The following is a 14014-nucleotide window of genomic DNA, read 5'->3' on the forward strand; positions in this document are numbered from 1 at the left end:
ATCAAAATACAATCATCCCTGTTTGAATTGGATAAAGCATATTGTAGAGCCTACTTGTCAGTGACTGTGCGGAACCATCTCATAGAGACCTCTTCAATAATTGACCAACTTGTGTTCTTTCTTTTTTTTTTCGGAGAATACGTTCCATAATTGTGTATCTTTATATTAGAAAAAAGATGGTAGAAGTCCATACAACCACATATCTTTGTATCAAGGAAAAAGACGGTACAAGTCCATACGACAATGATCAACAATAATGACGAAAACTCAAGCAGTTAATTGCAGGATCAATTCAGAATGTGTTCGAGTCAAATGGTCTCATCATTTTGTTTTTGCTGGCACTGCAGTGTTCGAGACTTCAAGCCGACACGGAACGGTAACGGGCTGGCTCCACATGTCAGCTCCGGTGCTTCATGGAAGCCTCCGGGCTAGTACAGCTCTTGCAAATTGGAGCAGGGTCGCTAGCTACACCTTTGTGCGCTAAGCCGTTTTGGACTTTGCGAAGATCGCCTGTCCTTCTGTCCCCTCCTCCTACCGGCACCTTTATTTGTTTTTAACGAACGCACGCTTCTAAAGCTCGTCCTTTGCACGCACTGGCACTGCCTTGCCTGGCTCCCTCTCTTGCTCTTCGTCTTCGTGCTCCTGACCTCCTCCCCTATATATAAACAGTGACCTCTTGCTCCACTGCAGCATCTGTTCAGCACCACACCCACCGGTGGTCACTGCTCCAGCTCCTCGCCGTCCATTGCTGCCGGAGCTGGGCAACATTGTGGGTCTGCGACGACAATGATCAAGCTGAGGTACTCCAAGAAGCTGTTCCGGAGGAGCTCTTCCAAGAGCAGCACGGCCAGCAGCAGCTGCAGCAGCGACGGCGGGGATGTCGGCGGCGGCGGCCGCGGGGAGATCGAGTGGGAGGTGAGGCCCGGAGGGATGCTCGTGCAGAAGAGGGACGGGAGAGGGGACGCAGAGGTGATCACCGTCAGGGTGGCCACCGGGTTCTCGTGGCACGACGTCTCCATCGGGGCTACCTGCACTTTTGGTGAGTATTAGCGGTGTGCAAATCTTTTTGTTACTGCTGTTCATTTGGCCGAGCCAATTCTCTGGTTGAGTTGTGTCTGAAGATTGGTGGAATGCGTTCATGAAGAGTTGATGTGACCATGATTTTTTTTCTTTTTGCCTTTTGGGGCTTCTCTCCAAGGAGTTAGCACATCTTTTGGGGGTTAAGAAAAGTTGAATGTCACATAGAGCCCTTTTGGTTACCGTGATGCTTTGGAACTGAGGGTTAGCATGCACACGGATGGTGCTCCTTTACATGATTCAGCTTTTGGCATAGGTTGGGTGGGTACATTAGGTTGGTTCAGTTGAAGTTTCAGGCTTGCAGAGAACTGATGCATCAGTAGAGATGCGCTAGTTCAGTTTGATTCTATAGATGGAACCCGCAGTAGCCAGTAGGCAGTAGTGTAATGAGCTGAAAAAAGCCCATGCCTCTATGGTCCAGTTGCCTTTTGGCTCCTGATGGATACTGAGTTACTGAGAACTGAAAGTAAAGGTCGACTTTCGACACACCTATCGTCCTGTTTACGCAGCCAAATCCACACATTTCGTCAGAATTTGCGTTTCCCACGTCGAGCCTTCTGAACTTCTCAATCTTGCTCTGACGAGAGAGATACGAGAGACACATTTGTCACCTACTTCAGCAATAAAATGAAATGTCAGACAGGAGTCAGGGCTCAGTTAGTTCAGTAGAAAAACAATGGCATGGGCATGCCTGCACAATGAACACAACGACGCGTCTGCCTAGCTACCCGCACTGCCAGCACACGATGGTTCAGGTTTCAGACATGGAACCTGAGTGGAACCTTCGCACATTTTGTCATCTTCAGACCATAGGCTTCCTTCGGACAATTGTGTTTGCCATTAAAAAAACAAAGCCTTTGTCGTTACAGAGAAATAAACCAGATGCTTGTTTGACATGATTTTTGCTTGAGATCTAACGTGTGTCCGTGCAAAATAATGGTTGTAGGGGAGCTGAAGGTGGTGCTGTCCATGGTGACAGGGCTGGAGCCTCGGGAGCAGAGGCTCCTGTTCAGAGGCAAGGAGAGGGAGGACACCGACCACCTCCACATGATCGGAGTGAGGGACAAGGACAAGGTGCTGCTGCTCGAGGACCCTGCCCAAAAGGACATGAAGCTCCGGGCCGCGCTCGCGGCCCAGGCCGTGCAGAGCCCGTACCGGGCCTTCATCAAGGTGTAGGCCTCGGCCCGTTGTTTGTTGTGCTGATCTTGACCACATCTCTACCAGTTAGGTTCCTATATCAAGGCAAACCCAAATGCCAAGCCTTGTGTTGGCAACTTGATGTCTTGATCCCACATGTTGCGACGTAATCTACTTCAAATCCCACTAATTGCTAAGTTAAAAAACTCCGTGGAGGGCAAAGTGTCCTTTCATGTATGACTTACTGCAATGCTCTTTTTTTTAACAAACGGTCACGAGAATGTGCCTATTTCATTAATAGAGAAGGTTTGTACAACCAGCTAGCCGGTGAAACCTCACATGTAACTAGACAATTACTCGCGAGAAATTAAAAGTGCTAAGTCCTTTGGCCCCCCTACTATCCATACTCCAGCTTCTTCCTTGATTTTCGCAAGAAGTGAAGCGGTTGCCATCTCCTCTCGGTTGAAAGTACGTCTGTTCGTTTCCTTTCAGATCTCCCACATAATGAGCATTACGGCAGAGCACATTCCCTTCCTGGGTGCCTCTGTTGTGGTGGTCATGTTTATCCACCAGTCTAACACATTGTCGCTTTACTGCCATGCCGAAGGATGTAAGCTCGGTTGTGATGTCCAATCCGCCACTAGACCCCAAATCCTTCTGGTGAATCTGCAAGCTCCCATGAGGTGGTAAGCTATCTCCGTTTCATGTCTGCATAGGCACATGAGGGGGAATGTGACCACCCCCTTCGCGCTAGTCTGTCAGCCGTCCACACTCGGTTTTGTATTATTAGCCATACGAAGAATTTGCATTTTGCGACGCCTAGAATCGCCAAATTGTTTTACTATGTGGAGCCAAGAGACTGCACCTTATATGCCGAGGCTGTGGAGTATCTGCCGCTCTTCGTAAGCTTCCACTGAATAATGTCCTCCTGCTGCGGCTGTAGCTGCACCTTCGTAACTAGCCTCCATAATGACGTAAATTCTTGGAGATGTAGTGTTGTAATGCCCCCGCTTATGTTTAGATCGTTGATCCAAGTATTTTCATGCAGAGCTTCCGCGACGCTTCGTTTTTTCTTCTTCGATATGGCGAAAATGTTTGGCGCAATGTGCTTTGGTCTACGGCCTCCCAACCAGCTCAATTGCTAGAAACTAGTCTTCTGACCGTTTCCACTATGATAGTCATGCATGCCGTGAACATAAGTCTGTTGGTGTCATCGCACGATATTTCCATTCCCACCCACGTTTTTTGCGGCGATTCCCATTCATACCACAGCCACCACAGTCTAAGCGCCCTCATGAACTTGCGAAGATCTAGCACTCACAATCCTTCGTTTTCCTTTGGCAAGCAACTTCTAATCTAATTTACTTTGCATTTACCTCCAGTTAATTCTTTGTCGCCAACCCACAAAAACTTTTTCCTTACGTTATCTAGCTCGTCAAGTACTTCTTGCGGGACCTTTAGCACCGTCATCAGATATAATGGCTGCGCCGTCAGCACCGTTTTGGTAAGGCACACGCAGCCTGCTTGGGTGAGATTGCGTCCATTCCATCCAGATAGTTTAGCTATTGCTTTATCGATTAAAGGTTGGAAGTCGATCTTCTTTAACCTTCTTGTCGTAAGAGGTAGACCTAGGTATCTTATCGGGAATCTGTTCGAGTTATCGGTAGCTTGGCCAGGATTAGTTGAGTGATCTCGCCAGTGTAGCTAGTTGCACTTTGTAAGTGATGGCTACCGTGATTGTGCCTACGACTTGGAATTGGTGGAGCTTGAACATCGTTGTGTCAGAGATTCGGAGTACTAACATGTTTTTATCATGACTCGTAAGACAACATTCTCGTGGTCCTTTCCTATTATCCTGCCACGAAGATATTCTTATTCTTGTGTTCAGCAAGGGTTGTGCTATTGATTGTTGAACCGAGGAGTGCAATATGCGTTGTCTGAAGTGCAAGAAGTAGCTATGTACTTCCTCCGTCCAAAATTACTATTTCTTTTAATTTTTCTAGGTATCTAGATATAATATATATCTAAGTGTATAGCAAAATCTATGTATCTAAAATAGTTAAAACGAATAGTAATTTAGGACGGAGGGAGTAGAATCGTTACAGGTTGAGAAAAATAAAATCCATACGCTAACTGAAAGGGGATTTTGTAGCTGGTGTGGGGAAGAGTTCAACATGCGCGAGGTGAAGTACCAGTTCTGAATGAACACCAGATCAGCAAGGCTGGTGCTGGTGATGCACTGATGCTGATTGCTGACGCTGCAATGGTGGTGAATTAAGCGGTGCACTCGAAAACGTTGCAAGCCCTCACGCAAGAATGACAGCATATGTATAGTGGGAACGAACTAGTTGGTGTTGCCCGATCCCCGTTGAACAGACAGCTGCCGCCCCGGTGTGCACGCGCGTCTCAGCGTCGGTGAATCTCCCTGGTGCTAGTGTGGGAAACAGGAAACTCAAACCGCAACTGAGTACGTACGGAACATATCAAGCCTCAGGAATGGACATTGCAGTAGACATCAACCATTAGCCAACGGCAACGACGGAGGTACTTTCAAGGTGAAAGGTCATAAGTTTGCAGCACTAATAAAAAGCTTATTACGAATTAATGGTCAAAATTACTTTGGCTTGAAACAGAGCCATTCCTCATCGGTATTCTCAGATGGATCTATGGTTCGTCAGTAGGGTCATTGGTCATACCTCCTGAAATGTACTAATTCCGACCTTAAATATATAATAAAAATGATTGTTCTAAACATCATATATTTAAGAACGGAGAGAGTATCTCACTGCAAGGGCAGCAACGGTAACGAGCTCTCCACCGTTGCTGAGCGCCTGAGCTGCTTGGAATGAGAGTACGCGCTGCATCGGCAGGCCACATACAACAGTATCTCCACCCACAGTTCGGCGATGAACTCCAGCCTGCCACCAGTAGACGAGCCTTCTGACTGATCGCAGCTGATGAGCTTTGCGCCAAGCTTAGATGCTGTTATGGCCATTTCTGAATCACCTGATTTCCCGATCTCCCTTAGTAGCCCGGCCAGATCTTCAGCTGAGTTGTACCCCAGGTCAAGAGCAGGCATAGAATAGTTCCTTTTCTTCTCTTTTGAGGGCAGCAGTGCGTAGCACATCTGGACATAGGCATTGCCGCCGGTAGGGGGAGGCAACATGTAGGGGCGTGTTACAAGAAGGAAAAGCATGTAGTTCGAGAGCGCCTCGACTGCCTTGGCAACATCAGCCTGCGGATGTGCCTGTGCATCCTTCTGCAAGCTGGTGGCCTTTAGCTCCTCCTCCCAGTACCAATACAGACAGAGGTCACTGGCGATGTGCCAGACGAGAATGCTCTCTTCCACGCTCCAGTCGAGGTCATCGTACAGTCCCCACCCCTCTAGCTCCTTCCGAACCTGTGAACTGATGATGTGATCTGGGCTCCACCTATACCCATTCTTGTGCACCTGCGTCACCAACAAATGCTCGATGACAGCCTGTTCCACCGGTCCTCAAATCCCATCCATCTCGCTATTTTGCTACATCGGCTGGTTTTGCTGCCAGCACACAAAATGGAATATTATGTTGCCCCATGGAGCGTGACCAGCTACACCTTCTTCTCCGTTCTGCTGCACGAACGAGCCAGCGGATAGACAGATTTCCTCGGACAAGAAAGTAACATATATTTCGGGGTTTTAGCGAAGTCCACCCTACCAGGAGCACCCATGTCCAGCTCGAGAACACGAACCTCAGCGCTGATGTGATCTCCAGGATGACTGCCCCAGCTAACAGGACATAGGTGACAGCAACATCCACTCCACTGTACAAGCCCTTATGATCACCCAGATGATGGAACTGCAACAGCGCAATTGCAGAATATGCTTACATTGCTTTTGGATGTCTCACATGACGTGGAAAATATGCTTACATCTGCTGGGACTAGTTTTTTTTAAGGATATAGGAAAACTGGTAACCTAACTCTATTGTCATTGAAGACTTATCTGCCTAGCAATATGCCCGCACCATTGGTGCCTTATTGGCAAGATGAACTCAAGATTCTCCGAGGTGATGATAATCATGGGCCCTACGAGAAGCATGACCGTGTCTACCGTTATGACTACTACAATGACCTTGGTGAGCCAGACAAGGGTGAACACTATGCACGGGCAATCCTTGGTGGCAGACAGTACCGGCCGTATCCTCGTCGCTGCAGAACCGGGCGAAGCCAGCAAAAACTGTGAGTTATTAAAATCACTAAATTTTAGTGTGCACAAAAAATACCACACACCAAGAAAATTTTGGCTGATGTTGCTTCATCTTCTGTCCAGATCCAATTTCAGAGAGCAGGCAGCTTCTAAACATATATGTCCCGTGTGATGAACGTTTTGGACATCTCAAGGTGACCGGATTCGGTGGGTCGTACTCTTTGGCTGAAGAGTGTTTTTTCGTTAATAAGGGGTTTAGTTTGGAAACAGGAGGAGTTTGACTCGTTCGAAGACATCCTAGAACTCTATGGGCATGGTCCGGAAGCACCCAACAACCCACTTATAGCAGACATCAGGAAGAAAGTCCCCAGTGAGTTTCTTAGAAGTATTAACCATCCCCTAATGTCTCGACAGTGCTGCACATACAGAACACCACCTCACTGTCTGAAACCTCCTTAACGGACTACTGGGTGCATAAGCGGCGAGCCATGAGCAGATCACTAAGAAAAGGGATGGACTCCTTGTTTATGTTGATCTCTTGGACAATTTGAAAACAGCGCAACGACAGAAACTTTGATAGAGCCCAAAAAGAAATCCTCTGCAACTAACTGAGCTAATCCGAGAACAAGCTGCTGATTGGTGTGCGGCAGGAGCCAAACACTTAGCAATGTTCCAATGGCCGCGACAACAGCAGGACGACGCTGAAGCAACGTTACCTTAGTGGTTTCTTACCCTGACCTTTGTGTTTAAACGGATGTAAATAAGTTGCCATGTAAGCTCAAGCTACATTTCAAAACCGTGTGCGTGAGCCCGGTAGGCCCGCGTTGTAACAATTCTACTCATTCTTCTTAATACAAAGGTACGCAGCTCTCCTGCGTATTCTCGAAAAAAAAATTAACCATCCCCTAACTATCCCCTTTCCATAAATCATCAGATCAGGTAACCGATCGAAGATTTGGTAATTTTACTTTTTGATCTATTGTTTGGCAAAAAAAGTTTTCGAAATTGCACCTCAGTTTTTGCATGCACTAGATATGTTGAAAAGGGCTCCGGAGTTCAAGTTTGCTTGGAGGACTGATGTGGAATTTGCACGAGAAACTCTTGCTAGCGTGAACCCAGTGATCATCAAACGTTTGACGGTTAGCAACTTGCATATTGCATCAATGAAAAATACATTTTTCCATTTCGTTGCTGAGTGTTAAGTATTTCTCTCTTTCATGGTCGCAGAAGTTCCCTGCTAAAAGTACCCTAGATCCAACACAGTATGGCGACCATACCAGCAGGATCACTGAAGATCACATTCAGCACAACCTGGACGGCCTGACAGTGCAGAATGTACGCTGAACTACTACTGAACAGATGCATGATGGGCAAGATTCGTTGATTGACTCTGATTGCAAACCCTTTTCAGGCACTGAGCAGCAACAGGCTTTTCATCCTAGACCACCATGATAACTTCATGCCATACCTAGACCGGATCAACAAATTGGAGGGCAACTACATCTACGCCAGCAGGACCCTGCTGTTCTTGATGGACGATGGCACCCTTAAACCTCTGGCAATTGAGCTGAGCCAGCCCCACGATAACGGTGAGCAGCACGGTGCGGACAGCAAAGTGTACATTACAGCTCACACCGGAGTCGAGGGCCATATCTGGCAGCTTGCCAAGGCTTATGCCTGCGTCAACGACTCTGCCTGGCACCAGCTTATCAGCCACTGGTAGAGCGATATGCATTGCTCTAATCCATTTGCTTAGTGAAATAATGCTGCCCGAGGAAGGGGAAACACTGACCTGTTGTGTGTGTGTGTGTGTGTGTGTGTGTGTGTTTCTTGAAAGGCTGAACACACATGCGGTGATAGAGCCCTTCGCAATCGCGACAAATCGGCAGCTCAGTGTGGTGCATCCCGTGCACAAGCTGCTGAAGCCGCACTATCGCAACACGATGAACAACAACGCCCTGGCACGCCAGGGGTTCATCAACGCCGGTGGCATCTTCGAGCTCACACTGTTCCCAGGGAAGTACTCGCTGGATTTCTCCTCTAGCGTGTACAAGAACTGGAATTTCACTAAGCAGGCCCTCCCGGCCGGACGATCTTGTCAAGAAGTACGTAGAGCAAACAAAAAAGCACTATTGATGGTATCACGAACTCACGATGTATACATACATCAGAGCTTCAAAAGCTGTCTGGTTTATTATACGGATTTGTCTTGCGCGTGTAGAGGTGTTGCCGTGCCGGACGAGTCGAGCGCATACGGTGTCCGTCTGCTGACCGAGGACTACCCATACGCCGTAGACGAGCTGGCAATTTGGTGCACCATCGAGCAGTGGGTGAAGGAGTACCTGGACATATACTACCCCAATGACGGCGAGCTCCAACATGACGAGGAGCTGCGTAAGTGGTGGAAGGAGGTGCGCGAGGAGGCGCACGGCGACCTCAAGGAACGGGACTGGTGGCCTAAGATGGACACCGTCCAGGAGCTGGCCAGGACGTGCACGACCATCATTTGGGTGGCCTCAGCGCTGCACGCCGCTGTCAACTTTGGGCAATACTCGTAAGCGGGGTATCCCCCGAATCGCCCGACGATGAGCCGGCGGCCGATGCCAGAGCCGGGCAGCAGGGAGTACGCAATGCTGGAAGACGGGCAGGAGGAAGCCGACAAGGTTTTCCTCCGCACCTTCACCCGGGAGTTCCAGATCGTCATTAACATCTCGTTCATCGAGATTCTATCCAAACACGCCCCAGACGAGTTGTACCTCGGCCAGCGCGATAAACCAGAGCGCTGGACATCGGACGCCAGGGCGCTGGAGGCGTTCAAGAGGTTTGGCAGCGAGCTGGAGAAGATCGAGGGCCGGATCATGGAGATGAACAGAAACCCGGCGTTGAAGAACCGGACGGGGCCGGTGGAGATGCCGTACATGCTGATGTATCCCAACACGTCGGACGTCGGCGGCAACAGGGGCCGGGGCCTCAGGGCCATGGGCATCCCCAACAGCATCTCCATCTGAGCCTGACCAGATGTAGCCGTAGGATGAGGCTTCCTGGTAGCCTGCCCTACCATGTTTGTGCGTCATCAATCTGTCTGTCTGTAAGAAAAATAGCCTCCAGACCATGGTTGTTATTTTGTAATTGAATGAGAACATTATCTTTAAACTAACATGTGTATCAAGAATAAGCTGGAAGGATACAACATAAATGAAGTCATCAAAACCAGGACAAAAAGATAAATGAATTGGACTTGTATTATTTTTTTGGATGGATCAAATATCTTGAATTTCAGTAGAATAATGTATAGTTCTTCACAAGCTTTCTATAGAGTCCATGATCATCAAAATTGGACTCTGGAGCAGAAAGTAATAGTTAAAATAAGATGCGCTGAAAAATGGCTACCGGATAATCCGACTAAGAAGGGGAACATCTGACGCTTAAAAAATGCACTTAAAGAATTATCCCATGAACATAAGGACATGCACTAGATAATCCGATGTTATCATCGGAGTTTGCATATTTTCAATATCCAGTGCTCAAAAGTTGATCAAAAAATCTGATTTTTTTAAAATCTTTTGGATAATTTCACAAGTGTCAGACTAATTGGTACAACTGTTTTACTAACAGCAACGATTTTTTTACGGTTTGTACCATTTATACCCTCTCTACTCTCCCATTTAGTTTTGCTGGAGTGTGCAAGACGAGAATACATCCAGACCACCAAGAGTGCAAAAGTGGTCATCTAAGGTTTAGCGTAAGATTAGAAGAGTGATTAGTGTTATGATAGGTTTAGAGTGAGGGTGAGGTGTTGCTGTTCTTTTTCCACCGCTCGTGCTCGAGGCCACAAGCCCACAAGGATATGAAGCTCCGGGCCGTGCTTGCAGCCCACCAGTCCGTGCAGAGACCGTACCGGGCCTTCATCAAGTTGTAGGCTATGGCTCGGCCTGCTAATCTGTTAGGTTCCAAATCCCACTAATTGCTAAGTACCACTTCAGGGAGGACAAAGTGTCCTTTCACGTGAGACTTACTGCTGGCAGTCATAGTTAGTTGAGTGATCCCGCAAGCGCAACTAGTTGCCCTTGTAAGCGGTGTCTGCCGAGTGTTTTAGATTGTGCCTTCGACTTGGAATTAATTTTCATTTAACAGGCCATCCCATCAATTACAGTAGCTCCATTATTTATAGGAAGATCAACCTTCACAAAGTTCAATTACACTTTACCATTACCCAACAGTGGCTCCATTATTTTATAGGAAGATCAACCGCCACAAAGTTCAATTACACTTTACCATTGGGTTACCCAATGGCTAGATTCCAAAAATATTTTAGGGCGCAACAGGAAATTACAGCCTTCGTACGGACTCCTCCAGCTAGCCTCTTGTACGGTCTCGTCGATCCACATGGCAGACAACGTGGTCCTCAGTGCGCGCTTCGGTTCAAAGGCCGAGATGCTCTTCGTCAGGTGTTCCTATTCTTCCTTTCGGGGATAGGCTGGCGTCGACGAAACGCACAAGCCCCTCACTGGAGTCCCGAGGGTAAGCCCTCCCTCGTCATGTTCCGAAGGACCGCTCGTTTGCCTAAGAAACCTTCATCAACACCTTCTTCTCGTCATCACCTTCTTCTTCCCTGCACCCAAAATTTGCCACAAAGCAAAACGAGCTGTTAAGATTAATTCATAAGGGACTTCTCCCTTTGAAGAGGATTTCGAAGATGGTTTCTGTTGGAGCTTGAACATTGCTGTGTTATTATGAGTTATGACTCGTAAGACCACATTCCTGTGGTCCTGCCACGAAGATATTCTTAATTCTTGCGTTGGGTGAGCATTGCGCTGATGATTGCTGAATCGAGGAGTGCAATATGTGTTGTCCGCGGTGCAAGAAGTAGCTAGCTAGAACCATTACAGGTTGAGGGGAAAAAAAATCCATACGTTAACCGAAAGGGGATTTCGCAGCTAGCTAGTGTGGCTGTACATGCATGTGGGGAAGAGTTCAACAGGCGCGAGGTGTTCTGAATAAACACCAGATCGATCAGTAAGCCAGATGCAGTGACGCTGACGCTGCAATGATGGTGAATTGAGTGGTGCACTCAAACGTGGCAAGCCCTCACGCAAGAATGACAGCATGTGTGGTGGGAGATGAGCGGGAACGAACTGGTCGGTGTTCCCCGTTGAACGGACAGCAGCGACCCAGATGAGGGGCGTGTGCACGCGCGCCGTCTCAGCGTCAGTGAATCGCCCTGGTGCTCTGTGCAGCCGTGCATCATGGCAACAGAGGCAAAATCCCAAAGCCTGCCTGGCACGCAGGTCAAGATATTTCGACCTTCACAACTACAGGCCACAGCTCTTGATAGTCTGAGGCAGAGTTGATCTCACAGCACAGGCCAAACTTGAGGTTCCCTGCAACGTGCAGTCAAAGTGGGTGGGAGATCAACAACAGCGCCACCTACTTGTCGACAAGCTCTTGAAACGAATGCTCCCACATCTTACATACATCGAGTGCTAGACACCAACCTTGGCATGCCCAAGAACGAAATATCTTGACTCTTGAGAGTAGAGACAGCATGGGTCAGAGTTTTGTTCACCTTTGTCAGTAAAAGCTTTCGCCGCTTTTGCTTGCCATTGCCAACCTTGACAAATAAACAGTGCTCCAGCTAACAGCTAGGCGGGCAGTCAGAATTTGCATCACCAAGTGTTGAGAAGTTGCATGCATCAATCATCATCATCAAGTGCCCAAAAGCGCGCGAAAGGCACCATGCCTCATCCCTTCCTGGCCCCGGTCGCCGCCTGAGCTCATGACGCCTAGCTGCTGTCCCGTCGTTTCGTCCCATTGCAGGAGTTGACCTTCCTTCTGGGGTTGCTCCGATCCCGCGACGGCAGAGAAAAGAACGGCCGCTACGTTGTAGCTAGCTCATCCTCCACTCGCGCGCCTGGCCAAGGCCAAAAGGGAGAGAGGCAAAGCAACACGACACTCGTAGCAGCCGGATAATCGGCCTCCGCCGATGGCGACGCCAGGAACGGAATGGGGATGATGGATGACGACTAGAGCTTCCCACGTCCGTCCCTTTTGGGCTTTTTGGGCAGGCCAGCTGCTTTGCCGAGCGCGTACGTGCGCCTCGCCAGTTCGACCCCGTGTCCATCCTTCATTTTCGTGGCGAGGTGGACGAGCACTAGTTTTAGTCTCGGTTGGATGGGATCGTAAATCTCAAAAATCTAACCAGGACGAATTATTTGAGATAAAATGGGTCATTTAGTCCCGGATCATTTACCCAAGACTAAAGATCCCCTCTAGTCCCGGTTGGTAGAACCGGTAGAACCGATCGGGACTAAAAATGATTAAAAAATTAAAAAAAAGTGGTATAGTCTCGGGTTTAAAGTTAACCGGGATAAAAGTACTTGGATGGAAGGTCAGTTCTCCAGCATTGGAGATGTCCCCTCGATCCGCACGCGCTAACGCGCCGGACCCATCCGCGGAAACGCAGCGTCAGGTCCCGGTCGCCATCGATCACCACGGCGTCGAATCCACCCGCAAAAGCAGCCTCACCGCGTGATCTCGATCGATGGATGGATCGCCGTGCGTGGCCACGGGTGAATCCCGGGACCCAAGCGCGAGCAGGATCCTCCTGAGCGAGGCCGGAAGTGAGAGGTCGTGCGTGCGGAACTGCGGACATATGCTTTTACCATCAGCCCGTCGCAAGGATCACGCGTTCCGGGAACATCCTTCCTCGTATCCATTTCCATCTGCCAGGAATATAAACCTGGCCGTTTCGCTCCCTCGCAGGCTGGCGGTGGACACTGGACGCGGGATTCTTACCTGATTCGTGATCGACGATCCAGATACGTGCTTCCTCCGCCGTCGCGCGAATGGACACTGCAAAAACTCTGCACGAAGCGACGACGCGGATGGAACCAACGACGATGGAGGCAACGGACCGGGGCAGGCACTAGTCGTTTCTGGCAACACAAGTGGCTGTCTTCGTCTCTTCATTCTTCGGGGGTGGCACCATTTCTCTCAACCAACATAGTACTACCGCCGCTAGCCAATCCGGCACTAGTGTTTCTCCATTTCGGGTAACCAGCGAGCGAGAACACCTCGTGTTGTAACAAACCAAATTACATTTACATTTACATTTTCCCTAAAAAATTACATTTAAATCCCTGCCGAAGTCCAAAGAATTAATCCTTTAGTCCAACACGGTGCGCATTATTTTACGCGGATGCTGTATATTATTAAACCTTGGCATCATGCATTTTATTGAGGTGAATAATTATGGAGTTTATGTATCTTTCAAATATTCTTGATCAGGAGCTTCTCCTAACAAAAACGAAATAAGCATTAGAATTTATCATCGAGGGAGCATTTCCAAATAGACTCTTGTACCTATAATTTATTTTGAAAAAAAAATCAGAGAAATAGCTGATAACCGATTTTTTTCCTTAAAAATAAACTATTTGGCCACATCCACCGGATAACAAGTTAAGGTTATATAGCCACGTCCTTTTTTTTAAAAAAAATAAAAATGTGTTGAGGTTCCCAAATTTTTTTCGGATTCTAATTAACCTAGGTCTATAGACTCTTAAAATAAATTAATGACCTGTATACTAATTTGAAGTGTTGATAAGGCTGCAC

General features: G+C 48.1%; 1 protein-coding gene and 1 pseudogene across 1 annotated transcript; both read left to right on the plus strand.

The window, feature by feature from the left end:
- The first annotated feature begins 608 nt into the window (after positions 1 to 608).
- On the plus strand, positions 609 to 2512 carry LOC101766988 (BAG family molecular chaperone regulator 1). The gene is made up of 2 exons (XM_004975943.3): positions 609 to 1039; positions 2024 to 2512. The coding sequence occupies exons 1-2, from the start codon at positions 787 to 789 to the stop codon at positions 2251 to 2253; spliced, it is 483 nt and encodes a 160-aa protein (XP_004976000.1). The 5' UTR covers positions 609 to 786; the 3' UTR covers positions 2254 to 2512.
- Positions 2513 to 6199: 3687 nt separating this feature from the next.
- On the plus strand, positions 6200 to 9411 carry LOC101767389 (annotated as a pseudogene).
- Positions 9412 to 14014: the final 4603 nt, after the last annotated feature.

Source organism: Setaria italica, chromosome VII, assembly GCF_000263155.2.
Source record: "Setaria italica strain Yugu1 chromosome VII, Setaria_italica_v2.0, whole genome shotgun sequence".
In the NCBI taxonomy this organism is placed as follows: Eukaryota; Viridiplantae; Streptophyta; class Magnoliopsida; order Poales; family Poaceae; genus Setaria; species Setaria italica.

Excerpts from the sequence above, each read along its gene's own strand:
- LOC101766988 (XM_004975943.3), top strand. The coding sequence starts at position 787 with ATGATCAAGCTGAGGTACTCCAAGAAGCTGTTCCGGAGGAGCTCTTCC. Across the intron at positions 1,040-2,023 it reads CGGGGCTACCTGCACTTTTG|GGGAGCTGAAGGTGGTGCTG; the intron begins GTGAGTATTAGC and ends TAATGGTTGTAG.